The sequence below is a fragment of the Aureobasidium melanogenum genome (genome assembly GCF_000721775.1).
Source record: "Aureobasidium melanogenum CBS 110374 unplaced genomic scaffold scaffold_7, whole genome shotgun sequence".
Classification (NCBI taxonomy): domain Eukaryota; kingdom Fungi; phylum Ascomycota; class Dothideomycetes; order Dothideales; family Saccotheciaceae; genus Aureobasidium; species Aureobasidium melanogenum.
Window position 1 is genome coordinate 373,285 of NW_024470059.1, and position 25,221 is coordinate 398,505.

The window sequence follows — 25,221 nt, forward strand, 5'->3', positions numbered from 1 at the left end:
TCTTTTTCTCACCTCCTTATCAAGTGCATATTCCTTGACTGCTTTGCTTGTGCGTTATCAATAACTGAATACATCCTTGCCTCAACAGGCACGAAAATGTATACAGACATTACAAGAACATGGAGCGAGGGAGCTTTTGATAGAATTCTCGACATTGGATGCCTTTACACAGCGAAGCAGTAAGTGGCTTTTCTCGAATGCAAGACTGTTGACAGATGATTCAAGTCGTGCATTTTCTTGTGTACATTGTCGAGAGTCAGAAACATTGTTATTGGGAGATGGTGGTCAAAAAGACAAAACTCTGCAGATCGATTGGTTTGTGGGATATCTTTTCCTCGCTGGTTGGACCTTTTCCAGCAAACGCCGTGTATAACTAACTCTTCTTCCATTCTTTGGTAGAGCAGAGCTGCGGAGAAAAGGAGAAAAGGAGAAAAGAGACAAAACAACAGCAATCACCACCTCCATGCAAAAGACACCCCGCCCCCCAAGTATCTCAGAAAAAAAACTCCCGCTGCAACACAAAAGCAATACCTGTCCTTCCCAACTCCTCAAAACCCCACCAAAAACTCCTTTCATAAGCGCGAGACTCTTTCAATCTCTAACCCAGACCACCCCAAGCACCTCTGATTCTCCTTGCTAGCTGAATGTCTTTTTGCATAATGGTGACTCGTTTCGCGTGGATGGCGCATAGATTCGTGTCTTCGAAGAGGTGCACCAAAAAGGCTTCGGCGGCTTCTTGTAGTGCCATGATGGCTTGGCTTTGCCAGCGGTAGATGCCTGAGCCGGCTGGTGCCATGGATATACAGACTTCTCTGACCTATGTCACTCGACGTATCAGCACCGATTATGCCTTGCCAGACAGACCTTGCCAAAAGGTGTAAGAGTGAAAGAGTGGGATTGGGGGGAAAGGGAAGACGTACGAGTCTGGCAAATGGCAATTTCAGAATCAACAAATCGGTACTGCGTTGGTACTTTCTGATCTCGCGTAGAGCGACGGTGCCGGGTTTGTAGCGACGAGATTGTTTTACTGCGCCCACGCCTGTGGAGCTTCGTCGGGGTGCTTTTGTTTTGAGGCCTTTGCCTGCTGTGCCGACGGTTTTTCCTGCTGGTCGTGAGGCCATTGATGTTCGTGGGGCCATTGTTTGCGTGTGTGTAGTGTGGGTTGTGGGCGGAGGATAGATGGGTCAGACGGGGCGGAGAAGGTTGAGGTTGGGGTTGTCGCGTTTATGCCGCGAGAATGGCGAAGATTGGGTGAGAGTTGCGGGTGTTGGATAGTCGTCAAGGGTCGCGTATGACGTTTCTTGTGTTCCTTGCGATGCGTTGATGTTGATGTTGTTATGAGGAAAGAGCAGCAGCAGCTCAGTCGCGTTGTGCTGCTTTCGGACAAGTCGCGATCGGCACCTATCTAATCTTATCTCCGTGCCGTAAAGTCGTCCCCGCGCCTCGGCTCGTGTTGTCATCTTTTGTATTGTTGGCACTGAGCTTACGTTTATCACTTGTTTCTTTCTGAATTACTTGTCCTAATTCTTTTCACAACTTTCTTCCTAGTCAACACGTACCCTTCTTTGCGACAGAGTCATGGCAGCTATGTTGGGAGCAGGCGGTGGAGGAGAAATAGGTGGTGCTCTGCCGTTGGAACAGTGGTTCTTTGAGATGCCTGTGTGTACGCGCTGGTGGACTACTGCGACTGTCGTTACGGGACTTTTGGTGCAATGCCATGTCCTCACGCCTTTTCAACTGTTTTATTCTTTCCGCGCTGTGTTTGTGAGGAGTCAGGTATGAATTTCCTACTATCTCTCGCCTTCTTGCTGTCCTTTGCTAACTCGAAGTCTACAACAGTACTGGCGCCTCTTCACCACCTTCATCTACTTTGGCCCTTTGTCTCTAAACCTCCTCTTCCACATCTTCTTCATCCAACGCTACGCCCGCATGCTCGAAGAATCCGCAGTCTCTCAAGCCCACTTTACCTGGATGCTTGCCTACGCAGTCACAACTTTGCTGCTGCTGGCACCAATGGTCTCTGTCGTGTTCCTCGGCAGTATACTTAGTAGTACTTTGGTCTATATCTGGAGTCGCAAGCATCCAGATGTGCAGCTTTCATTCTTGGGGCTTTTTGTGTTCAGAGCGCCGTTTTTGCCTTGGGTTATGATTGGACTTAGTGTGGTTATGCATGGCAATTGGCCCAAGGATGAGTTGTGTGGGATTGCGGTGGGGCATGGTGAGTTTTTGATCGCTGCTTCTCCTCCGTGTTTCCCGAGAAATGGCATTGCTGATATTGGAGTCTTCACAGTCTACTACTTCTTCAACGACATTTATCCGGCAAACCATAATGGCCAACGACCACTGGATCCTCCCATCTGGTGGCAGAGATTGATAAGAGGCAATGCGGCTGTGGATGCAGAGCTACGCCAACAAAGACCAACCGACACTGCTGCTCCTGCTGTGCAAGCGCAATGAATGAGATGCCCACCATTCTTTCCTTCTTTTGCTTTCTGGCATAGCGATACAACAAGTATAGAATTTGCATTACTTTCTTTTCTTCACCATTAAATCTGTTTCGGTCATGACTTAGTGTGAAAACTGTGGTGAAGTCTTCAATATGAACAAGGACCTTGATGGCTTGGATTCGAAGATTTGGGTATACTCAAAGTCTTGCCGTGGCCTTAATGAGGGCGCATATCAAGCCCTTCCCTTGCCCTTCCTCTCTCTTTCTCTATCCCACTCTTTGGCTTTCTTCCCTTTATCCCCCACAATCTCCCTCGTCTTCTCTCTCGGATCAATAACCTCAAATTCCTCCATTTTCCTCTTCCATTCCAGATCCTTGCCCAATGTGTCTTTTGCGAAGCTCAATGCATGCGACATCCAAGTAGTATCATTGTCATCCTCCTCTTCTGCATTTTCAGCCTCATCATGCCAATTACTGCAACTCTGACAATTGGCAATGAAGTGTAAATCGCATAGCTTTTCTTCTGTGTCCACTGATGATTCTGTTGCTTGTTTGTTGTCTGGTATTGTTGTTGTGGTGGTTGTGGTCGTGGATATTTTCTCAGCGGGCAGTTTTTCGAGTCTCTTTTTGAAAGCGTTGAAGGTCGAGAGTGAGGAAGCGTCTTCTTTTGCTTTTCCTCGTTTGCGGCCGCGCGTTGCTGAGGCCGGAATCATCATCTCGAGAGCAGAGAGTTTCTTCTCCGGTGCTGAAGTGGTTGTTGTCGTACGCTTCATCGAAGCTTTTAGTTGTGCGATCTCGGCATTGGTGCGTTCGAGGGCAGTGGGCTTGCGGCGTTCCGGAGAAGGTGTAGGTGATGGTGAAGGAGATTTTGCTGGTACGGGTTTACTCAAAGGTACAGATGCATGACTTGTCGCTGGTACCGGTGGATGAGGTGAGGGCGATCTGGAAGGAGATGGTTTGCGAACGGGCTTCTCTTGCTTTGGTTGTTGGGGAGCTTTTGGCAAGGCAGAGTTGTTTTGGATTTCTGGTTGTTGCGGTTCGGCAGCGGTAAAGTTTGGATTGACCTTTGCTTTCTTGACTACTGGTGCGGTAGGTTCTTCTCCTTCTTCTCCTCCAAAACTCAATAGCGTCTTTGTGGCCTTGCGCTTCTTCTTGGGAGCCTTTGTTTCTTGTGGTGTGAATGTGGCAATCGAGGCTTGCTTGACCATGTCACTGAAAGGATTGAGAAGGACTTCTGTAGAGACGATTCTTGTAGGGTATAGCGGCCTGTCAGAGCCATCTTCAGCCAGGTCGGCCTCGGCCATCTTCATCAGATTGTAAATGGTATCTCCTTCGATACGGCCAAACATGGTATTCTTGTCCTGCAGCTCGGGAGTCTTGTCCAAAGTAAAGAAGAACTGAGAAGTGTTGTCATTCTTGTCTCCAGAGTTTGCCATGCCCAGCAGACCACGGCGGTTGAACTTGAGTCGCGAGTGGAATTCGTCGGCGAAAGGAGCTCCATCATTGATGGCGCTCACACCACCGGACCCAGTTCCAGTAGGGTCGCCACCCTGGATGATGAAGCCTGGGACCAGGCGGTGGAAGATTGTGCCATCGTAGTAGCCGTTCAGACAGTGTTGAAGAAAGTTGCGAGATGCGAGAGGAACTTGTTTGGCGAAGATTTCGACGACGAGATCACCGGACGTGGTATTGAGCAGGACCTTGGCCGTCGGCGGTGGCTCGAGATTGTATAGGGTCGACATTGTGTATGCCAGAGTATGAAAAAGAATTGCGAAAGTCGCAACGAGGAAAGAGCGACTTTCACGAGTTGTCCAAGCTCGTCCCCATTGACATCAGTGAGGCAGGCGCGATTGCGGGGTGAGACAAAGCCTCGACTTGGTCGAGTTTCAAGCTCACACTGTTGCATACCACATCACATCACATTAACGAGCAAACACAATAAATCATGTCGGAGACAATGTTTGCACAAGCCCTCATGTCGGGTCTGGAGAAGCGTCCTACCAGACTCGCCAGCGATCACGTCTCGGATCCTAGGAAATACCCTGCTCAAGCTCCCGTATGTACCCTTGAAACCAATGTCTCGCTCCACGACCTCTGACCTACTTCATCTAGTATACCCTCCCCAAGCCAGTCCATCCTTTCCCTCGCCGCCAAAGGCCTACCGCTGGCCAACAATCTCAAGCCATCAATGTCACTCTCAAGCCACTCAAGGGTTCTGATCAACTCGACCTCCCGAGCCAACCTCTTAACACTACCATTCTCGATCTCAAGGCTCAATACGCCCAGAAGTACAGCCTCGACAAGACGAAGATCAAGCTTCTTATGAACAAGAGACCATGCACCGATCTCAAGACCCTCAAGGATCTCCTTCCTGACCCACTTCCCACCAAGGCTGATTTCAGCGTCATGCTTCTGGCTGGTGCTTCCACTCCCCTTCAACCTTCTACTCCTGCACCTGCTTCACCAGTAGTCAAGGCCGGCGATTCACAAACCCTCCCTCCTGATTCCGCCCCCTTATCCGAACATGCCCAAGCAGAAGCCGAAGCTCTTCCTCACGCCCACGATACCGCTACTCAGATGTTGCAGTCCGATGAATTCTGGGCCGATCTCAAGGACTTTTTGGTTCAAAGGCTACGTGACGAGAATCAAGGCGAAAGGCTTGTTCGTCTCTTCCGTTCAGCTTCTACTTAGCATGCATGCTCTCTTGTGAGCCAATCCACTATCTTACGGCAAGAAAAATGAACGTTTGCAGAGTCCACAACGTGGCATATCAGAACCTTAAACTCCAATCCTCCTTGACCACGAATCAATCTCTCGACTCGCAGCATTTGAGTTTGTTCGAGTCTTTTTTCCTTCTCTTTTTTTTTCGTTTCGCCATCCAAAAGTTCAAGCCCATCCTATGCCCTCTTGTAGCTCTCCCTGTCTTTCTTTCATCTCAACCCCATCACGAGAATGTTGTTGAGTTATCTATCATTTCTGCTGCCTGTGCTGGTGCAAGCAGCTCCTCGGAGTCTGCATTATAGACAATCTCGAGCACCGTAAGTTGAGCAACTCTGTTCGGCTACACCACACTTGCAGTCAGATGAGTCACGGAACACACATCTGTGTTTGTACTAGACCTCAAGCTAGATGTCCAACTACAACTCAGGGCACAATAATACTAATTCACTTCGCAGCAGCAGCTCACCCCCCTGGAAGCTTACGCTTCGTGGAAATGATTCCTCGACCATCTCTCCTGCCGTCTCGCCCACCGGGACGGCCGCACTTTCAGCTCCAGACTCTCCGTGCAAGAGCGTACGCTTAGCCTTGCAACCCCCGCAAAACTCGTCGACAAAGCCCAGCTTCAGGGTACCTGCGAAGCTCGCATATGATTGTTTGAATTCCATACCATTCAATCAGAGCGCTGCTGCTGCCTTGATGGAGTCTATGAGACCATACCTGGACTGGCAATCAACTACTTCTTACATAAAAGATCCACCGAAAGAGGTGCGTGCATTACATCATACCTGTATGCGATGTCCAATTGCTGATTTTGGATGGTAGTATGCAGAAGCAGTCCAACCACCTTACGATTTCTGGGCTACTTTCAACGCTATTGAAATGAACGTTGCCCGTGGAGCTTATGCCAGCGAGTATGACTTTGGTTGGGATCTTTACCTAGCCACTCAAGAAGCACATGATGGTCATTTCAGCTTCATTCTAGATGTCATTGGTAACGTCTTTTCTTTCGGGCGCACGACTGCACTCGTCTCTGTGTCCGAGAATGGTAAAGATTTACCAGCGATCTATGTGTACGCAGACATTCTGGCTGCCCAGACTGGAAACTCATCCTTCAATCCTTCTCAAGTCGTTCTGATCGATGGCATGGACGCCACTGAGTTCTTACTCGACTGGGCACAGTATGGAGGTCATCAAGACAAGGATGCTTTGTGGAACAATCTCTTCTACTCACCTGCACAAGTCTCGCTTGGCGGCAGTGGTACAGGAACTGGAACTTTTGCTGGAAATGGCCGTGGTCGCTTGGTGTACCCTGGGCCGAGTACCGCCCTGACCTTTGCTAATGGAACAAATGTCACCACCGAGAACTACGCCAGGGCTCATATCAGTTTCAAAAACATCGATTCTGGAGCGGACATATACAGGGAATACCTTATACCCAAGTCTCCGCCGCATCTTGATGTTTTGGAGATGGTCCAACGCAGCGAAACGAAGCATGATGAGAAGAGGAGTAACAATATTCGTGTTCCTTACCTCAATAATACGCTACCCTCTCACCATCGCAAACACCGTGGCATAGATGCTCCCGGATATCCGCCTCCAGTCACCAGACAAAGGCACAACATGAATGGAGGTTACTTCCTCGAAGGACCAGGTTTTGAAGATGTTGCTGTCTTGACAGTGGCATCTTTTGTCCATCAACCATTCGTCGGACAAGAGTTCAAGAAGGTCAATTTCGACTTCATCGCCGCCGCCCTGGCTGCAAATAAGACCAAGCTGATCATAGACGTCAGCGCCAATGGTGGCGGTGTAATCCTCCAAGGCTACGATCTCTTCAAACAGCTATTTCCCTCTATACATCCCTATGGCGCCTCTCGCTTCCGTGCACACGAAACTATCGATTGGCTAGGTGAAATATACTCGAAATTTGGCGCTCAACTCAACAGCAGTAGCACCTCTATCAACAATTTCCAACTCGCGCCTTGGGATTACCGCACTGATCTGGATTCTGACGACAAACACTTTACCTCTTGGAAAGGAGAAGGAGGAAAATACGGACCTCATGGATATGGAAATGATACGTTTACCTCGCTCATGCGATGGAATCTCAATGACCCACAACTGCCGCAATATTCTGGCGGCATCACAGTTTCAGGCTATGGCGAGGGTACCAACACCTCCTACTCCCAGCCTTTCGAAACCCAGAATATTATTTTGGTATATGATGGCTATTGCGCTTCCACCTGCGCCATCTTCTCGGAATTTATGCGCAGAGAAGCTGGGGTTAAGACCATTGCACTAGGAGGAAGACCTTCCTTACATCCCATGCAAGGCGTCGGCGGCGTCAAAGGCGCCAACATGTATACCTGGTCCCACATCTTTGGGGCTGTAAACAACGCCAAGGGGTTCGCTGAGAAACTGCTTTATCAAGATTTGAACAATACTGCGTTGGGCAGGTATACCTCTCTCGCGTTGGCTAGAGCCACAGTCGCAGGAGTCAACTCCCGCGATGGAATTAGGAGAGATGACGATGAGCAGATTCCTTGGCAATTCCTCTACGAACCTACCGAGTGTAGGATTTTCTATACCAAACAGATGGTGCTTGATCAAAGTGCGGTTTGGAAGACTGTGGCTGATACTGTGTGGGGAAGAGGGAATGCTTGCGTGGTGGGCGATAATGAATTTTACGGAAACAAGGAAGGTGGTTATGATGCTGATGTTGAGGTTAGTGAGGAAGGACAGGAGCAGAGGGTGTGGGATATTAGTGAGGGATTTGATGTTGAAGGGGCGTGGAAGGGCTTGGAGGTTGAGACTGAGCATGAGTGGGATCATGACAAAGGTGATTGTGTCGTGTATCCCTGAGGGCACCACGACTCTGTTGCCAGAAAAGAGAATCAAAGCTGCGACTGTAATGGGCAAGGCGATGTAGACTTTGGTCGTCAAAGAAAACTAGGAGTACCGAGAATATAAAGGTATTACAGAGTCATCTACCAAACAAGAACATGTCTAGTTCGTTTCTTGCCTAGCTTTATAGGCATTCACCGATCCACCTGCCAAGATCTTCGCTTGTGTTTTTTCAGTTGTCGTAGCATCTTCAACTCCACCCTCTTGTACAGAACCCCAACCGCCACCACCAGGAGAGTTGATCACGATCCTGTCGCCTTCGCCAAGTTTGATCGTTCCCTTGGCTCCAAGATTGACCACTCTTTTCTCACTAGAGTACTCATCTTTCTTAATCACCAAATTGAGACCAGCAGCGCCAGCCTCACCTCCTTCAAGTCCATAAGGTTGGCGACTGCGGCGTTCAGAAAGAATCGAACATTGCACTGGCATGCGGAACTCGATATCGCGGATTGTGCCTGCACCACCGTTGTGCTTGCCTTTACCGCCAGAGCCTTCGCGTAACCCGAATTGACGCAAGATGCATGGGTAGCGCTTCTCGAATACTTCGGGGTCGGTGATGCGGGTGTTAGTCATGTGGGTGTGCACGCCACTCTGACCTTGCCAGGTTGGTCCTGCTCCTGAACCGCCGGCGATGGTTTCGTAGTAACCGAAGCCATTGACGTGGTTGCCATTTGCGTCTTTGCCGCCTGTGCCGAAGGTCAGGTTGTTACAGCAGCCTTGACTGGCGGCGCACGCGCGGAAGGCAAGAAGTACGACATCTGTAATGCGTTGGGAGGTAAGGACGTTGCCGCCAACGACACCGGCGCCTTTTGCTGGACTCAACAGCGAGTTCTCCGGAATCTTGATCTCGACGGGATTCAGACAACCTTGGTTGAGAGGGATATCGGAAGAAATGAGCGCACGGAGACAGTAGATGATTGCTGAGTTTGTGATTGCAACTGGTGCGTTGGTGTTGCCATAGACTTGTGGTCCCGTTCCTGCGAAATCGAAGACGGCAGTTCCGGTTTCAGGTTCGATGGTGATCTCGAGGGCGATTGGTGTTCCGTCGTCCATGTAATCGATTGCTTTGAGAGGCTTTCTGCCGAATTGTTCGTACTTTTGCTTGAGCAATTCTCGAACGGCAATGTCGCTTGCTCTTTGGATGGCATACATGTAGCGATGTACGGTGGGCAGGCCGAACTCACTGATCAAGCCCTTGATCAATGTAATTCCACGCTTGTTGGCGGCGATCTGTGCTTTGAGATCTGAGATGTTGTCCTGCAGACATCTAGTACCGGAACAACCATCGTACCGCGCAGGCTCTTCAAGAAGCAGCTTAGTGATAGCTTCTTCATTGAACCTGCCTGCCTCAACAATCTTAAGTGATTCAATAGCTGCACCCTCCTGATACAGAGAGTGGGAGGTAGGGGGCATGCTTCCAGGTAGAATACCGCCAATATCGGCGTGGTGTCCTCTTGAAGCAACATAGAAAGCGATCTCCTCGCCATCAAAGACGGGAGTGATGACCGTGATATCCGGAAGATGTGTTCCACCACAGGAAGGGTGGTTCGAAACAAGCACATCGCCGTCCTTCAACTTGCCTTTCCAAAGGTTGTGTTGGTATTTGACTGCAAATTGCATGCTTCCAAGATGGACCGGAACGTGAGGTGCGTTAGCTACCAAGCCACCATCGTTGGAGAATAGCGCGCAGGAGAAGTCAAGTCTCTCCTTAATATTGGTAGATACTGAAGTCTTCTGAAGAGTTCTACCCATCTGCTCAGCAATGGACATGAAGCGATGGCCGAAGATAGAGAGCTGGATGGGACTGAAGTCATCGTTCACAAGTACCCTGTCAACAGCTGTGGTAGAAGTCTCGTGGTCGATCACGACGCAGCTCTCGAGCACATTGGCCACAGCGTTGGGAAGAACGACTATAGTTTGAGTCTTGTCGATGATCAACGCTGGGCCAGAAATTTTGCTACCGACAGCAATAGCAGGCAGCTCGTAAGTCGGTGTGTCTAGGTAGCCCAAGCCTTCGTAGTAAACGCGGTTTGTCGCATTAGGTACAGCTTCAGATACATTGAGAGAAGCGGCCTGCTCCAACTGTGCATAGGGGCTGGCAGCAATCTTCTCGTGGGCAGCTCCGATTGCTCTGACACGGAGGTCGTCAACAAGAATCGGCTTCTCTCGGAAGAGGAAGCCGAATTCGCGTTGATGTCTCTCCTCGAATGCCGATTGGAAGTCCCAATCAGCACCCTTGAGCACCATGAGAGAGCTACTTGAGCCAGCATATCGAAGGTTCAAGAAGGTCTCGTAAGTGATACTCTCATCCGTGAAACCTTGATCTTTCAGCTCAAGAGATGCTTCGAAAGCAAGGTCTTCAAGCTGTCTCTGGATGGCTTGTTGAGTCTCTGCAGAGTAAGTTATGGCTGCTGGCTTCTGAATCTCGTGAACGACATCTGCTAGACTCATACCGTAAGCAGACAGGATACTGGAGTATTTGTGAATGATGATACGCGAGATGCCGAGCACCTTGGCCACGGAGCATGCGTGTTGGCCACCAGCACCACCGAAACAAGCCAGGTGATGTGCAGCTGTATCATGGCCTCTGGCCTCTGTCAGACCTCTGATAGGTCTGGCCATACCTTCATTTGCGACGTTCAGGAATCCTAATGCGACTTCTTCAGGTGTGAACGTGACGGCACCGTCTCGGCGCTGCTGCTGGTTGATCTCTTCTGTCAGAGCCAAGAACTTTTGTGCTGTAATATCGCGGTCGAGCGGTTGATTCTCCTTGGGGCCGAAGATTTCAGGGAAGTAATCCGGTAACAGTCTTCCCAAGAACAGGTTGGCATCAGTCACGGTCAAAGGTCCACCTTTGCGATAGCAGGCAGGGCCGGGGTGAGCAGAAGCAGATTCGGGACCGACATGGAACAATCCGTTCTTCCATGTGAGGATAGAACCTCCTCCTGCTGCTACAGTGTTGATGTCCAGTTGAGGTGATTGAATGGAGACACCTGCAGTCGTGGTCTCAAAGACATGCTCGTATACGCCAGCGTAACGAGACACGTCTGTACTAGTACCACCCATGTCGAAACCAATGATAGGGCGGCGTTCCTCGTCGTCCCAAGATGTTTGAGCGTAACCAACAACACCACCAGCTGGACCGGAAAGGATACCCTTGAGACCGCCGAACCTGCGGAAGTCAACAAGTCCACCATCTGATTGCATGAACTCGCAGCGAGTGTTCTGTGCCCCGAGACCACCCCTGAAGTTTTCTGAGATGGAGCTGATATATTGCTTTATGACTGGTGTGAGGTACGCATCTGCTGTAGCACTCATTCCTCTGGGTACAGCCTTGATCATTGGCTGCAACGCGCTTGATAGAGATACTGAAAAGCCCATAGAGACAGCCAGGTTGCCAACAAGGTTCTCGTGAGCAGGATATGCGTAGGAGTGGAGGAAGACGATTGAGATTGATCGATAGCCTTGCTCCCATAGTGATTCCAGCGTTTTGAGAATAGCTTCCGGATCTGGTCGTTGCAGTATACGAATGCGTTCTCCAGTGACAGCCTCCACAATGTCAGGATCTGTGGCATCAAGATTGACCGTCTCGGGACTTGGGTTTTCTGTGTAATCTTCCATGGTCACACGCTCACCGACTTCTATTACGTGCTCGTAAAGGACATCAGGCTTTGCTGCTGACAGATCAAAAATGTTGGGTCGCGATTGGTTGCCGATGAGAAGCAGATCCTTGAAGCCTTTTGTGATGAGCAAGGCAGATCTGGCTCCTTTGCGCTCGAGCAACGCGTTTGTAGCGACTGTCGTGCCCATTCTGATGGATTCAATGTGAAAGAGGTCGAGTAATTGGCCTCTGGGATGCGGTTGGCCAGTGGCCAGTTCCAGGATCCGTCTGATACCTTCTGTCGGCGCATCTTGGTAATTTGCAGGATCTACTGAGAGAAGCTTGATGATAATGTCTTCGCGTCCAGGTATCGCGGCATGAACGTCAGTAAAAGTACCGCCTCTATCAATAGAGACGCGGATTTGGAGCGGTTTGATGGCCATGTTTGTCGAAAGGAAGGTCGAGTAATACTAAATTGAGTATGCCCGAAGCCTGAAGGCCTTCAAGATGGACTTATATTGCGAACCTACCTTGCTTCGGAGGCCACCATACTGATTGAACTCACATAATGAGAATTGCTTGACTGACCAAACATGATCGGAGACCCCTACCGCGGTGTTGGAGTCAGAGGGTTGTGCCCGGACGTCGATAAGGGAACGAGCGATCGGGGACCCACACCGACGCTTTGACCATCTCTCGCGCGCTCTTTCCCCGACAGACGACCCCACTGGTACTTTGATACCATTCCCGAATGTGCTCGCCTATCAGTAGCCATAGACTTGCGCGGAGAGCGTGATAGCTTGCCCGTGAAGCCGATATAGGGTACATTAGTATATCAGTGCCAATCATGTAGGAAGGTCAAAGGTAACCAACATATTGCACGTCAAAATGGCTATATCGAAATTGTCTACTGGAGAGGCTGTCCGTTTGGCAGCGAGAGAAGGCAGTCTTGTCGGCGTCACATCAGGCCTCGCTCCTTCCTTTCTCCAAGCAAACCTCATCGTCCTACCTTCTCGCTATGCTGCTGATTTTCGCCTCCTCTGTGCTCGAAATCCTGTCCCTTGCCCTCTCCTCGCGGAATCGTCACAAATTGGGTCTTACGATAGTCTGAAGTCCTACATTGCTGGCCTGAAAGGAGACAAAATTGCATCTGACATCGACATCCGTTATGATGCTCCCAGATACATGGTCTACCAAGACGGAGTCTTGTCAGCTTCGCACGTCGAAGACATCTCTGCAGAATGGACTGAGGATCATGTTGCTTTCTTGATCGGATGTTCATACAGCTTCGAAACTGCTTTGATTAATGACAAGCTGTCGCCTCGCCATTCTGTCATGCAAAGGAATGTTCCAATGTACAGAACGAACATCCCACTTTGTCCTGCTGGTGTGTTCACCGGAGCAACATATGTTGTATCAATGCGTCCATACAAGCGATCAGACATTGAAAGAGTGAGAGACATTACGCGACCATTTGTCACTACACATGGCGAGCCTATCGCTTGGGGCTGGGATGGTATGAAAAGTTTGGGCATTCCAGATATTAGTAGACCTGACTGGGGCGATGTCCCACTGGAGATGGATGGACAGCCGCTGGATTCGAGCAACGATGATGTTGTTCCTGTGTTCTGGGGATGTGGTGTTACGCCTCAGGAAGCTGTCATGAGAGCTGGGCTGAAAGGCATCGTGTTGGGCCACGCTCCTGGGCACATGATTCTGCTAGATGTAAAGGACGAGGACGTCTTTAGCATCCATTAGAATTTATGCAGCAAGATTCTAGCCAAAGATGCAAACATCTCGAGTTCAAAAGACGCAAATTGTCTTCTATCGTTGTATGATAGCCTTCTTGAGCCCCATTGTATCAGTTTGAGCTTTCGGAAATTTGTAGCCACCACACCACTATCTGTGAAATCACCTCTGCACCTCGACTAATGCAATCAATATTGAACCGATACTCTGTTTCGAATCATTGTACATATTGCGCTGCATATAAATCAAATCAATCCTATATTGATTGTATCTACAGATGGTACTTGAAGTCTGTAGCAGCATCTCCAGTCTGCACCTTTCTGGTGTCCGCCTCGCCATTCGCGATTCTTTCCTTAACATTGTTGCAGTGTCTGAGGTAAAGCCACTTGCAAGCGATCAAGATTTGTGCAACACCGAGCGCACCGAGCGAGAAAGAGTTGCCAAGGACATAAGGGCTCTTTCTGTAGATCTGTCCTGCAACGATACCTGCAGTGTTTCCAATGGTTTGTTGGAAGCCAATTGCGGTAGCTCGGCGATATTGTGGTGCCACGTTGACATTGAGCCAACTCATGTTCAATCCAGGTCCGTTGTAGACAGCAACAGCACAGAAGAAAGTGCCGAGGAATTTGACGCCGTGTGGTGTTGGGCAAATAATCAAGATGTAGCCGATTATTCCGAAGATGTTCGCGAATGCTACTAGTGGTCCACGAATACTTGTACGGTCGGAGAACCAAGCGACGAGCATGAATGCGAGACCACCGAAGATGTACACCGGAATGGTGAGGTACTGTGCTTGAAGGGAGTTGTAACCCAGCGACTTGATGATACTTGGTAGGAAGGTCGAGAATCCGTACAGAAGAATGTCTTGACAGAATCTATGGGTAGGTATTAGTGACTGGAGTTTTCGGGTCTATGAAGGTAACACTTACTGGATCATGCCACTGAGAATGACTTTAGGATCGGTCAAGGCGACCTTCACTTCTGCCCAGCTGAAATGCTCAGATCCCATGTAGGCTGCACGCTGCCTTGCTCTGATCTGCATCAGCTGCTTGTCGTCATCGTTGAGGAAGTAAGCAGTGTTGGGGTCGTTGGGCAAGAAGGCAAACACAACAATTGCTACACCAACTGAGAAGATACCCTGAGATATGTTAGCCTTGATGCAGCGAAGCAATAGCTTCTGACTTACCTCGATGATGTAGACCCATTTCCAGCCAGCAAGACCGGACACTCCATCCATTTGGAGGATTCCGTATGCCAGAAGACCACCAAAAGCACCCGCGAGGGCAGTGCAAACGAATAGGTAGGCCACTCTCTTAGCCATCTCCTCTCTCTTGTAGACCATGGTCAGATACAAGTTCAAGCCTGGGAACAGACCTCCCTCGCAGGCTCCAAGAACAAGGCGAGCTGCATACAGACCACCAACGCTGGTGATAAATCCACTGAAGATTGTCGTCAAACTCCAGACGACGCAAAGCCCACCAATCGTGTACTTTGGCGTGAACTTCTTCAACAGAACAGCCCATGGCGTCTCTGACAGAACATATGTGGCATAGAAGATCGATACTGCCGTCGAGAATTGCTCTGCGCTTGCACCAATATCTTCGGGCATGCCAGCAACTTTCACCTAGTTCATGTCAGCTAAGGCAATGCCATCGTCTTGGTGCCATGATCTTACGTTTCCGATATTGCTGCGATCCAAGAAGCAGGCCAAGTAAGTCAGCATGATGATGGGTACCAATGCCAGATCCAACTTGGCTAGGAGCTTCTTCTCCCTAGCAGGGTCAATGAACTCTCCAGCCTGTACGTCGACAGCATTCTTCTCGCCGTCTAACGTGTGATCGTATTTCTCAGACATGATGTGAACAGATATGGATTGACAGGTGACGAGTTGATGCAAGTTGAGAAGATGGGCCAGACTTATGCAATATGTATGCGTACTTGCCTTCAGACATGATGTTCAGCCGATCTTCTGCCTATCTCGTAGATATGCCTCCAACCACGAGGCGTGTGTACCCCGCATGGGCGGGATTCTGCTCCAGGAGATAAGGTTCCGTTTTCTCTGAGAAGTGACATTGCCGTTGCGAGCTTTGATCGCTCTCAACAAGTCAGGGTATCGGAATGGAACAGCGAGCAATTAGCAGAGAGAGCGATTAGCAGGATAGCATTGATCGGGGTCAATGAGCGAGCCGCCAAGCCACCAAACTGTAACAGGACACGCTATCGCCCTATCAGGAGTAGTCCGAGCGTCTGATACCTATCAGCCGCTGCACAGCGAACACCGGCGCAACGTCTGACTCGTGTACAGGGCGCTACTAATATTCATTATCACATCGCGTTGATGCCACGAACCATACCCATGTCTCTGGCTCCTACCTGATCTCCGGGGATGTTCTGTTCTGAAAACGCTTCCACAGTTGCAGACTCGCTCGTTGTTGCCGACAGTCCTCTTTGCAGTACTGATATCAGTCTGGGGAAGTCACATCCCCGCTAATTGAGACGATCGGCAAGACCAATGTAGGACAAGAGAAATGGCTGCGAATATAGCAGGCACCTCCCCGTCATCTGAATCAAATCTGAGTCGTCCTGTGGCTTGCAAAAGATGTCGAGGGCGTCGCACATATTGCTCCAAGGAGCAGCCTATTTGTGCAAGCTGTAGAGAAGGCAATCACGAGTGTGTTTATGAGTCTGGGCGTAAGATTGTGGTCTCAGAAAGGTGATGTCTGTCGAGTAATGCATTTGAAAGCATACTTGTTAACGTCTGTCCAGCTATCTGCGAGATCTCGAAGCCAAGCTGAAGTCGTATGAAGGTGAGTAATATCATATCAACCCAACTCTGACAATCATCATACTGATTTGTGCCCATAGCGAGTTCAGCAACTGCAGCTCCACAGCCCTCGTCTGTTGGCAGAAAGAACGATCCAGAGCTCGACGTAAACCCTCTCATGGACAATTTTGCCAACCTTGTCATCAGCCCATCCGGCAAACATCACTACCTGGGAAGCTCTTCATCTACAATTCTTGGCAGGAGGTTTCGAGATATCGTAGGTATCACCAACTCTGGACTAGACCTCGATCAAGAGTACTCGACCTACAACCACTCCGCTCTGCGTTTGCGGCGGCTGTCAGTCGTTGATAATGTTATGCTACCCCCTGCTGCATTTGCCAAGCGCCTCTACATTGCTCAACATTCGTATATCGGGACAATCTTTGCGTTTTGTACCCCAGATGTGTTTGAGGAACAACTTCAACAAGCATATCGAGGACCTCCAGATATTGGCGATAGAGAAGCCTGCCTCGCATACTGCCAAACACTTCTAGTACTGGCGTTCGGTCAACTATATTCTGTCAACCAATGGTCTGGTTTCGATGGTCCTCCAGGATTCGACTTCTTCACTCAAGCTCTGCAATATCTACCAGACATGTATGAAGAAGGTTCAGTCCTCTTTGTGGGCGTCTTGGCTCTGATTGGATACTTTTTGCAGAATCTCAATCGCCGCGATGCTGCCTTCTTGTATGTAGGCACTGCGTTGAGAATGGCCATCTCTCTTGCCTTACATCAAGAAGTACCAGACCCTCGGCTCGACGAAGCGAGCAAAGAGCAACGCCGTCGCATCTGGTGGAGCGTGTATTCGTTGGACAGGATACTCTGCGTCAAATCTGGCAATCCTTTGACTATCGACGATCAAGACATTGCTGTAAAGCTTCCAAACAGACTCAGCAACGAGCCAGAATACTGCCCCGCAGTGTGTTTACGACATTACACGCAACTATCACGAATTCTTGGACGAATCATGAAAACCATTTACAGAAGAACACCCAAGAGCGGATCAACACTTATTGCATCTGTTTCCGAGATCATGACTGATCTTTCTACATGGCACCGAGACTTGCCTAACGAGCTCCGCTTTGATCCTGCAAAGCTGAACGTATCTCGAGAGTCTGTTTCAACATTCTTGCACTATCATCAATGCATCAATCTCACCGCTCGACCTCTTCTCTTCCATGTGGTAGAGAAACGTCTACACGGTAATGCTGACGATCTTAGCAAGGATTGGAGAGACGGCCTATCTCCTACTACGATTGCTGTGATTGATATGTGTGTTAGCGCAGCCAAAGACTCTGTGAACATGATGACTTTGGCTGCCACGAAAGACCTGGTTGCAACATATGGCTATATGGATGGTGAGCATGCTTTTTCTGCTGCCATCGTCCTCGTAATGGTCTGTGTTGCGTTCCCTGCCACCAGATCAGAGTTTATGGCTATGGATCAAGCACTTGAGCTTCTTCAAGGCATGGCTGAAAGAGGTAATACACACATTGCTGCAAGGCATCAGCTGCTCTCCCACTTGCGCTCTCTGATTTCACTGCCATCTGTCAACGTCGCCTCTACACCACCGGCTGCATCAATGCCTCAACAAAACACAACGTTTGTCGATGTCAATCAGATGCTGTCATACGATGCTGGCAATGTGGACTTTGGTCTGTGGGAGGAAGGTTACACAAATCCAGATCTTGATATCGACTTCCAGGACCTGACTCAATGGACGCAAGCGGCACAAAACACCTACGGCATAGGATCAATGTGACTGCAGCTTATGGTGACGTGAAGTTGTGATTAAGAAAGCTCAGAGCCCATTTTCCAGCGATCAAATGCAAGCCCAGAGGAGACTCTCGAACTCATGGCCGATGGCAAGCTCGGTGTGTCGCTAATATCAACCCGACCTGAAAGCCTTGGCTACAATACCCAGTAGTCTAATCTCGTTACCATCTTTGCCTTTACCTCGCATATTGATCTCGTCACATCATTCAAATGGAACTCTGCGACACGAAGTTTGCAAACGACTTTTGCCAGATTGCGTCAAAACTGTGCTACGCTCTCAAGATCAATCCTACAGCCACAGACATCTATGCGATTTAGGGATTCAGGATGCCCTCTGCAAGAATGTCAACATCGCGAACCACCTAGTGAGAGTGGGAAACTAGGTCCATAGCCCCTGCCTCCGTTTCCCCCTCTCCGTAGCCAGCTGCCGTTATGATACTCTTTCATGCCTCAACTCCAACAACAAAGCCGTTTAGAGAAGTATCCATTATCTCGGCTTCATGGACCTGGGTTTCTCTCTCCCATGCCTCCACATGCATTGGCAGCAATTGTGCAGTCCATAGCGTCGAGCTCCTCCTTAACCTGCAGAAGCTCCTGCTTGGTGGCAGCAAGCTCTGAAGCAACAGCCTTAGCTTCAGTAACAGAACCAGCGGCCAGTGCAGATTAAACTATTCTTGAAGGTTGCAAAGGAGATCTCATCCGTCACATGAGTTCAGTCCATATAGAGCGAATGGACATGTTCTTGTTATCTCGCTATCCATATAAACCATAACCTCTTGTTCCACACTCCCACTACAAACAGACCACAAAGCAAAGTACTGTCCGCAATCGTTAGATGCTGCTCTTTCAGCTGAAACGTTCTGGAAAGGAGAAAGGGGAACAGAGGAGAGAAGGAAACAATCAGGTCCGTATCCCTTCTCTTCTCTCCCGAGTCTCCTCAGTGATGTGCATCAGGGGCTTGGACATCAGCAATCCGTTGTGAGATGTACAGGGGACTTCTTGCATCACAAACCCGATGACTTCTTCTCGTGCTCTGTGTGGTATTCACGCTAGTCTGTGAAGCGCAGCTCACGGTCGAGTTTCTTGATCTAGCGATCATGTGTTCGTGTCTCTTGTGATCGTTGACAAGTCTTCTGATCTTGTTCTTGTATAGGGTTGTCGAATTCAGGGTTGTGTTTATCCTCACTCCGCTTGGCTTGTTAGTCTCGTGCTATGGCGACCAGATGGTGGTCCTGCTCTATGGTGACTTGCTCGGTTAGGTCCTCACGCCTCTCGTTTATGGTACGGATGACAGCGTCATGGTCTCAGGCAAGTTTTCTAATTTATTTTTAAGATCATTCACCAAACAAAACATTGTTGTATTCGTCTCCTCAACTCGCCTCTCCCTTTCTTCAACATTACTTTATGTACAAAAGTCTGTTAGAAACAACCCCTACAGTACTACTCTTCTCATGTCCACATCTTCTTTCATCAATTCATCATAACGCAAAAACGAATGTTGACAAAACTGGATCTACTTTTCAGAATTCCTTGCACTCCGCTCGGTCATTCTACCAAGTCGAGTGGTAGCCAGTGGGCTGAGTGTAAGTGGTCCACGAGTTGTGTCCGCCATTGCTGGCGGTATGGGAGTACGAGTGGGAGTAAGATGAAGAGTGCGACGAAGACTTGGAGGCAGACTGCGAAGTAGAGCAGGAAGTCACAGTGACTGTGGTAGCAGCAACAGAGCTGTGGGGTGGTGAAACAGGAGGGATGGAGTAAGTGCCATTGCCCCCAGAACCGCCGCTGCCCGAGCCGCCATTGCCAGTGCCAGGTGAGGTGGCACCATTAGCAGGCAAAGCAGCCTTGAGGGGCAACTTTCTGCTGGAGGAACCAACGTAGACTGTCTTGGGGTACTCGCTGATGTACCAGTCATCAAGCTGGTTACTCCAGTTGCTGACATCTCTGCGTGTGATCTGGGCGGTGAAAGTCTTTGAAGCACCAGGGGCGATGGAGAACTTGTCGAACTGACGCAGAACGACAGGTGGGTCGTTGGGGCCGCCAAGGGAGATGTAGAGCTGAGGAACTTCCTCTCCCTCAACCGAACCAGTGTTGGTGACGGTTGCAGTGACGGTGTAGAGGATGTCATAAAGGCCAGGGTTGCCGCCAGGAGCTCCTGAGGCGGGGAGAAGAGGCTGAGGAGCACTCGAAGAGGAATCAGCAGGGAAGCTGTAGTTGCTACCATAGTTGGGGTCTCCAGACGAAGCGCGAAGGTTGGTAGAGTTGAGGTAGGGGTAACTGAGTATGTTAGCTTTCCTTCTTGCCGTTTAAGTTGATTGCCATGACTTACATGTAGTACTCGATAGGTCTGACATCAGCAGGGTACAAGTAGTCGGCAGAGTTGTTCGAGATAGTGCCGTAGACAGGTGCAGCCTCAGTGTAGCCTGTGGTAGGAACGTAGGCAGGAGCCGATGTGTTGACCGAGACCGAGATGTCAGAGTAGCTGAAAGTGGTGTACGAAAGACCGTAGCCGAACTCGTAGACAGGGGTTTCGTTTCTTCTGTCGAAGCCTCTGTAATCGATGAAGACACCCTCCTCGAATTGAGTCTGAGGAGCTGCGCCACCATTGTTGTACTCGTAGAGGACATCGGTGCCATAAGACTCACGAGTCTTACCAAGGGTGAAGGGGAGCTTGCCAGAGGGGTTGACCTTGCCGTACAGTACATCGACGATGGCATTGCCTGACTCTTGACCGGGGACACCGGCCCAAAGAATGGCGGTAATGTTCTCGTGGTCGTACCTGAGAAGACAATCAGTATTTCATTTAGCTAAAGGAAATGGTTTGAACATACCACTCATCGATCAGGACAGGACCAACAGTGTGAAGAACAACAATAGTGTTCTTGCACAAGGATGAGACATTGCGGATAACTTCCTCAGCGCCTTGCCAAAGAGTAAGGTTATTACGGTCTCCCTTAAAGTGAAGGTACAGTTAGCAAGATATCAAATGTTGGTTGTGAGAACACCACGACTTAGCGAAACGAATGTTCTCAGCTCTACGAGACGCCGTCCTGGATGGCGTTACATTGAAAAACACCTTCCAGAGACTGCTCGTGCAGGCTGAAACAAACGCCAATACTAGTTGAGGTGTTTGTACCCTCTTACCTGATTGCCATCAACTATGATATAACCTATTTTGGGTCAGTATTGAGATTGCCAAACAGTAAATAGATGGTCGATGGATCGGAGTTGAAAGAAAAAAGTTGCCAAGTCGACCCGACAATGACATACCTTCACCAGAATCGGCATTTCCAAATACTGAGAGACTGAGTTAGCATGATCTTTTGGGAGGTTTTATGCAATGCAAGACCTACCAATACAAGCGCCGTTGACTTCATCAGCACGTTGGGCGAGAACTTCAATCTGGCTGTAGGCGGCGCGATCAAGGATACTTTCGACGGACTTGCCGTGAGAGCGAACCTCGTTCTCGATGGCTGTGTGAGGGGCGACCAGGTAAGGGAAGTTGGCAGTTCTGTGAATCATTGGTCAGCGTTTACCTTCCCCCTGATTGCAACCACTCTCAACTCACCCACTGCCCCAGCCCATCGCCATCGTGCCGTTGTCGCATCCTCTGTCGCTACAGCCGTTAGGTCCGTATTGGTTATCGGCAGCGTCCTCACCGAAGACACCGACGAGTTGCTCGTTGCCACTAAGGGGCAAAGCACCATTCTTGTTCTTCAACAAGACAGTGCCCTTAGAAGCGACCTCACGAATGTTATCACGATGGTTGTCCTGAACATCAACATGATAGTTGATCTGTTCATAGCCCTCTTGAGCAATGTAGTGACGGTATCCGAAAGTTCTTGTAGTCCACGAAGAAAAGTTGGGGGCATTTTCGACTTGGTGGCCCTCTCTGTCGACGAGGTACCACGCTGCGACGATACGGACAGCCATGTCATCGACTCTGTATTGAGGAACGGTGCCATTCAGTACGGCGATGGTGAGGTTGGCACCCCAGAAGGAAGTTCCGCTGTCGAAGCCAACGTCTCCAGGCATGGTCATGTCAAGGCCTGCAAGAGCACTTGAGACACCAGAGTGTTGACCGGACCAATCGGACATGACGAAGCCTTGGAAGCCTAGCTCAGCCTTGAGGATCTTGTTCAATGTGTGGGAGTTTTGGCACTAGGATTTGTCAGAAGAGCTACGGTTGCGTGAACTCTGTCTATACTTACAGCGTAGCTGTTATTAGCCTGGTTGTATGAGCACATGACACTTCCAGTGCCAGCACGAACGGCATCAGCAAAAGGCCAAACGTAAAGCTCGTGCAGAGTGATATCATCGACATTGGCAGAGACGGCATCAGAGATGTTGGGACCACCTTGTCTGAAGTGCTCCTGTTCGTTGAGAATGTAGTGCTTGGTGCAAGCAATGACACCAGCATCTTGGATACCCTTGACGGTCTCGGCGACCAAGATACCAGAGAGGACTGGGTCGGGACTAAAGCCTTCCCAGTTGCGACCGCCTTCGGGCTCGCGGCCAAGAGGGCCTACGACAGGGCCGAGCATAACGTCTACACCCTTGTCGCGGTGCTCGCTGCCCATGTCATTACCGCGTGTGTAGGCAAGTGATCTGTCCCAGGTTGCAGCAACGGAAACGCCAGCGGAGAAGGCAGAGACGAAGTCGCCTGACTGCAATCAGTATACAAGACCTCTAGGGAAGTTGCTCATCGCTTACCGAATCTGACGCCGAGAGGCGAGTCCTGCATACAAAGGGACTTGAAGCCCAGACGGGGGATAGAGCCAGTGTTGCCCACACATTTTTCAGACTCCCAACTAGAGGATTGTCAATACTAAAACTTCTTGTTCAGATTGGACTGAGACTAACCCGACACCTAGTGACAGTCAGCAAGGTACGAACACACCGTATCATGACAAGAAAGACGTACCAGTAGTCAAATTGACCTTCTCAGCAAGAGTCAACTTGGACACAAATGCAATAGCCTTCTCATATGCGTCTGCCCATTCTCCGGCACCAGTTCCCCAAGGAGAAGGATAGTAAGGAGGAGAGGTTTCGTTGAATTGGGCGCCAGCTTCAGCATAAGGCACTTCGGAGCCAGGGTAGTTGGTACCAGGAAACTTTTTAGCTGTCAATTGGCTGTTATGAAACTTCAGAAGCTAGAAACACTCACAGGTAGACCTGCAACAGGAGGAACCGGGTAGCCACCTTGTGCATTGACGAGCTGAGCCGCCAGCAATAGAGCCAGGCTCTTGAAACCAGCCATTGCGGATCAAGAAGTCTCAGACCAGCAGAGAGATTGTGTGTCAATAAGGAGAACAAGATCAAACAAGAATTGAGAGTCCGAGAGGACTTGGTTCGCAGGAAGTGGAAAGCACAAATGGTACTGTCCCTACTGCAGCTTCCCGTAAGGCTAACACAAGAGTGAATCGAAAAGACGCGGCCATGCGATCAATTTAAATCTTTTGACTCGCCCTTCATTTTACCGGCAACCCGAGTGAGAAAAGGGCACCTCATGATGCCATACAAGGATCTTCTTTTTGGGAAGGGGAGCTCTGACCCGCGGGGTAAATTATTTCTCCAAGGAATAAACATGCGGAAAGAGCTCTAGTCAGCCATGCATGGGCTATATTGATCATCTATGCAGGCACGGCAGAGACGATGAGAGGGGTGCATTGCAGTAGCTCCGTCTTTAGCAGCCTCAATTGACGTGTTCGTCACTACCTGCTGTAGCGCAGCAAGGTGTGATTTTCATCTTGAAGCGCTGACAAGGTTTGGAGGAACAGCGAAAACGGCTCTCCAAGGCATTGTCCTGCCAGTCAGAGGCAGGCATCTAGCGTTTCATGGAAAGGAAGCAAGGTGCCACGCGGAGGGTCTTGAAGTGAAATCTTGGTTAGAGTACCCCAAGGTTTGTAGATCATCATGCCCATGGGGCTTTCCTATATCGTTAGGGAACGTAGTAGCAGTGTAAAGCAACGTTGGCTGATTCAAAGCGGTATTTGCTAGCTTTATGCCGCATCTCTGCATCATTCTTTAGCATCGTCCGCGAAGAGGAAGATGTTACAGCATCATGCTGTGTTTCACAAGATTCGCCAGACAATTGACTTAGAAAGTTCAGAGACCTTATTACGTTCTAGCAAATGACCGCTCTCATCCCTCAAACCAATTTCACCGCTCTATAAACCAAACCCTTTCCTTCTCGCAAATGTGGAGAAAGCTCCATGTCGATCAAATCCCCTTCACCTCGGCTGTATGCATGTTTGATAAGTAAGGACACCTCATGACACCTGCCGCCAACGCAGGTATCCATAAAACCTGCAGCATTCGTATTCCACACAGTATCACGTCAGAAAGGCCAGGTCACGGGTACTGTGCGTAAGCAAAAAGCCAGCAACAAAGGTACTGTAAGGGCGTTTTTGGTTGTATCTTTCGTACGTACCATGTCACGTTCTGCTGCGCGCGACGGATAGAACGTGCCGCTGCCCGCAAACAGCATTCGGAGATATGCAAGGATGGAGTTTAATTCGAGGTGCTAGCTCATCCCTCTTCTAAACTACTGCGGGGCAACACAGAGACAGAGATGCAGAAAGCGGGGTGTGGGAAAGGGCAAAGGAGAACTGCAGATCCACCTTGGTGCCTCATCAGATGGCAATCTAACTCGGCCGAAAAGAAACTTGCAGCTTCCAGGTTAAAGCGGTGCAACGAACCAAGCAGAGATACCAAAACCCAGATCGCAGAGATTAGCCTAGCACTACATACCTGTAGCAGGCTCCTAGATATAGTGATATAAAGCGCATGCCTCTAATTTCCACGAACTTTCCAAACTGTTTCAGACTCAGGGAGATTCGATATCCCAATCTTTTCCAGAACGACAGCAGGAAGAAGCTCCACCCACGGATAAAGAGACCAAGGCTTGAACCACGCCACAAAAAGGGCGCACCCGTGTCATTCCAACCCACCTACCTCATCAAGAGAAGACACCCCGCTGTCGAAGGCGTAGGTGGATACGGCCCACAGCTGGGCACTGTAGACCCAAGAAGCCATTCTTGGTCGGTCCGACAGAATGACAAGAAGCGGCTGTGAGGCCCGCAGTCCCGTGGCCTCTTGCATGAGCACTAGTGCTCTTGACTATTCGAACCCCTCACCGTGCTGGAGCTCGGTGACAAAGACGAGGTATTGGAAAGAGGGCAATCACGATGATGTGTTATGAGA

At 49.7% G+C, this 25,221-nt stretch overlaps 10 protein-coding genes across 10 annotated transcripts; 5 read left to right on the forward strand and 5 right to left on the reverse strand.

Moving 5' to 3' along the window:
* Positions 1-598: 598 nt before the first annotated feature.
* On the reverse strand, positions 599-1,034 carry M437DRAFT_27203 (histone-fold-containing protein; the record flags this gene model as incomplete). Its single annotated transcript, XM_041019113.1, has 2 exons — positions 599-817; positions 921-1,034. Coding segments are annotated over 2 exons (333 nt in total), but the record flags the coding sequence as incomplete, so codon positions are not given.
* A 553-nt stretch (positions 1,035-1,587) lies between these two features.
* On the forward strand, positions 1,588-2,457 carry M437DRAFT_45945 (DER1-domain-containing protein; the record flags this gene model as incomplete). The annotated part of the gene is made up of 3 exons (XM_041021181.1): positions 1,588-1,776; positions 1,840-2,218; positions 2,291-2,457. 3 exons carry the CDS (start codon positions 1,588-1,590, stop codon positions 2,455-2,457), a joined length of 735 nt encoding a protein of 244 aa, XP_040880851.1.
* A 267-nt stretch (positions 2,458-2,724) lies between these two features.
* M437DRAFT_17615 (cyclophilin-like protein) lies at positions 2,725-4,185 on the reverse strand (the record flags this gene model as incomplete). Its single annotated transcript, XM_041018914.1, has 1 exon — positions 2,725-4,185. A coding segment is annotated over one exon (1,461 nt), but the record flags the coding sequence as incomplete, so codon positions are not given.
* Positions 4,186-4,391: 206 nt separating this feature from the next.
* Positions 4,392-5,137, forward strand: M437DRAFT_45791 (uncharacterized protein; the record flags this gene model as incomplete). The annotated part of the gene is made up of 2 exons (XM_041021145.1): positions 4,392-4,502; positions 4,559-5,137. 2 exons carry the CDS (start codon positions 4,392-4,394, stop codon positions 5,135-5,137), a joined length of 690 nt encoding a protein of 229 aa, XP_040880853.1.
* Positions 5,138-5,731: 594 nt separating this feature from the next.
* M437DRAFT_22793 (uncharacterized protein) lies at positions 5,732-7,981 on the forward strand (the record flags this gene model as incomplete). The annotated part of the gene is made up of 2 exons (XM_041019050.1): positions 5,732-5,932; positions 5,990-7,981. Coding segments are annotated over 2 exons (2,193 nt in total), but the record flags the coding sequence as incomplete, so codon positions are not given.
* A 189-nt stretch (positions 7,982-8,170) lies between these two features.
* Positions 8,171-12,112, reverse strand: M437DRAFT_83541 (hydantoinase B/oxoprolinase; the record flags this gene model as incomplete). Its single annotated transcript, XM_041027952.1, has 1 exon — positions 8,171-12,112. One exon carries the CDS (start codon positions 12,110-12,112, stop codon positions 8,171-8,173), a length of 3,942 nt encoding a protein of 1,313 aa, XP_040880855.1.
* A 445-nt stretch (positions 12,113-12,557) lies between these two features.
* On the forward strand, positions 12,558-13,427 carry M437DRAFT_45819 (uncharacterized protein; the record flags this gene model as incomplete). The annotated part of the gene is made up of 1 exon (XM_041021152.1): positions 12,558-13,427. The coding sequence occupies one exon, from the start codon at positions 12,558-12,560 to the stop codon at positions 13,425-13,427; it is 870 nt and encodes a 289-aa protein (XP_040880856.1).
* Positions 13,428-13,689: 262 nt separating this feature from the next.
* Positions 13,690-15,273, reverse strand: M437DRAFT_74400 (MFS general substrate transporter; the record flags this gene model as incomplete). The annotated part of the gene is made up of 4 exons (XM_041026227.1): positions 13,690-14,293; positions 14,348-14,556; positions 14,605-15,042; positions 15,094-15,273. 4 exons carry the CDS (start codon positions 15,271-15,273, stop codon positions 13,690-13,692), a joined length of 1,431 nt encoding a protein of 476 aa, XP_040880857.1.
* Positions 15,274-15,946: 673 nt separating this feature from the next.
* Positions 15,947-18,004, forward strand: M437DRAFT_45516 (uncharacterized protein; the record flags this gene model as incomplete). The annotated part of the gene is made up of 3 exons (XM_041021095.1): positions 15,947-16,131; positions 16,185-16,225; positions 16,284-18,004. 3 exons carry the CDS (start codon positions 15,947-15,949, stop codon positions 18,002-18,004), a joined length of 1,947 nt encoding a protein of 648 aa, XP_040880858.1.
* Positions 18,005-19,563: 1,559 nt separating this feature from the next.
* M437DRAFT_74402 (putative beta-glucosidase) lies at positions 19,564-23,275 on the reverse strand (the record flags this gene model as incomplete). Its single annotated transcript, XM_041026228.1, has 12 exons — positions 19,564-19,694; positions 19,796-20,292; positions 20,345-20,794; positions 20,847-20,968; positions 21,160-21,185; positions 21,286-21,312; positions 21,369-21,526; positions 21,584-22,176; positions 22,227-22,678; positions 22,729-22,826; positions 22,936-23,129; positions 23,183-23,275. The coding sequence occupies 12 exons, from the start codon at positions 23,273-23,275 to the stop codon at positions 19,564-19,566; spliced, it is 2,841 nt and encodes a 946-aa protein (XP_040880859.1).
* Positions 23,276-25,221: the final 1,946 nt, after the last annotated feature.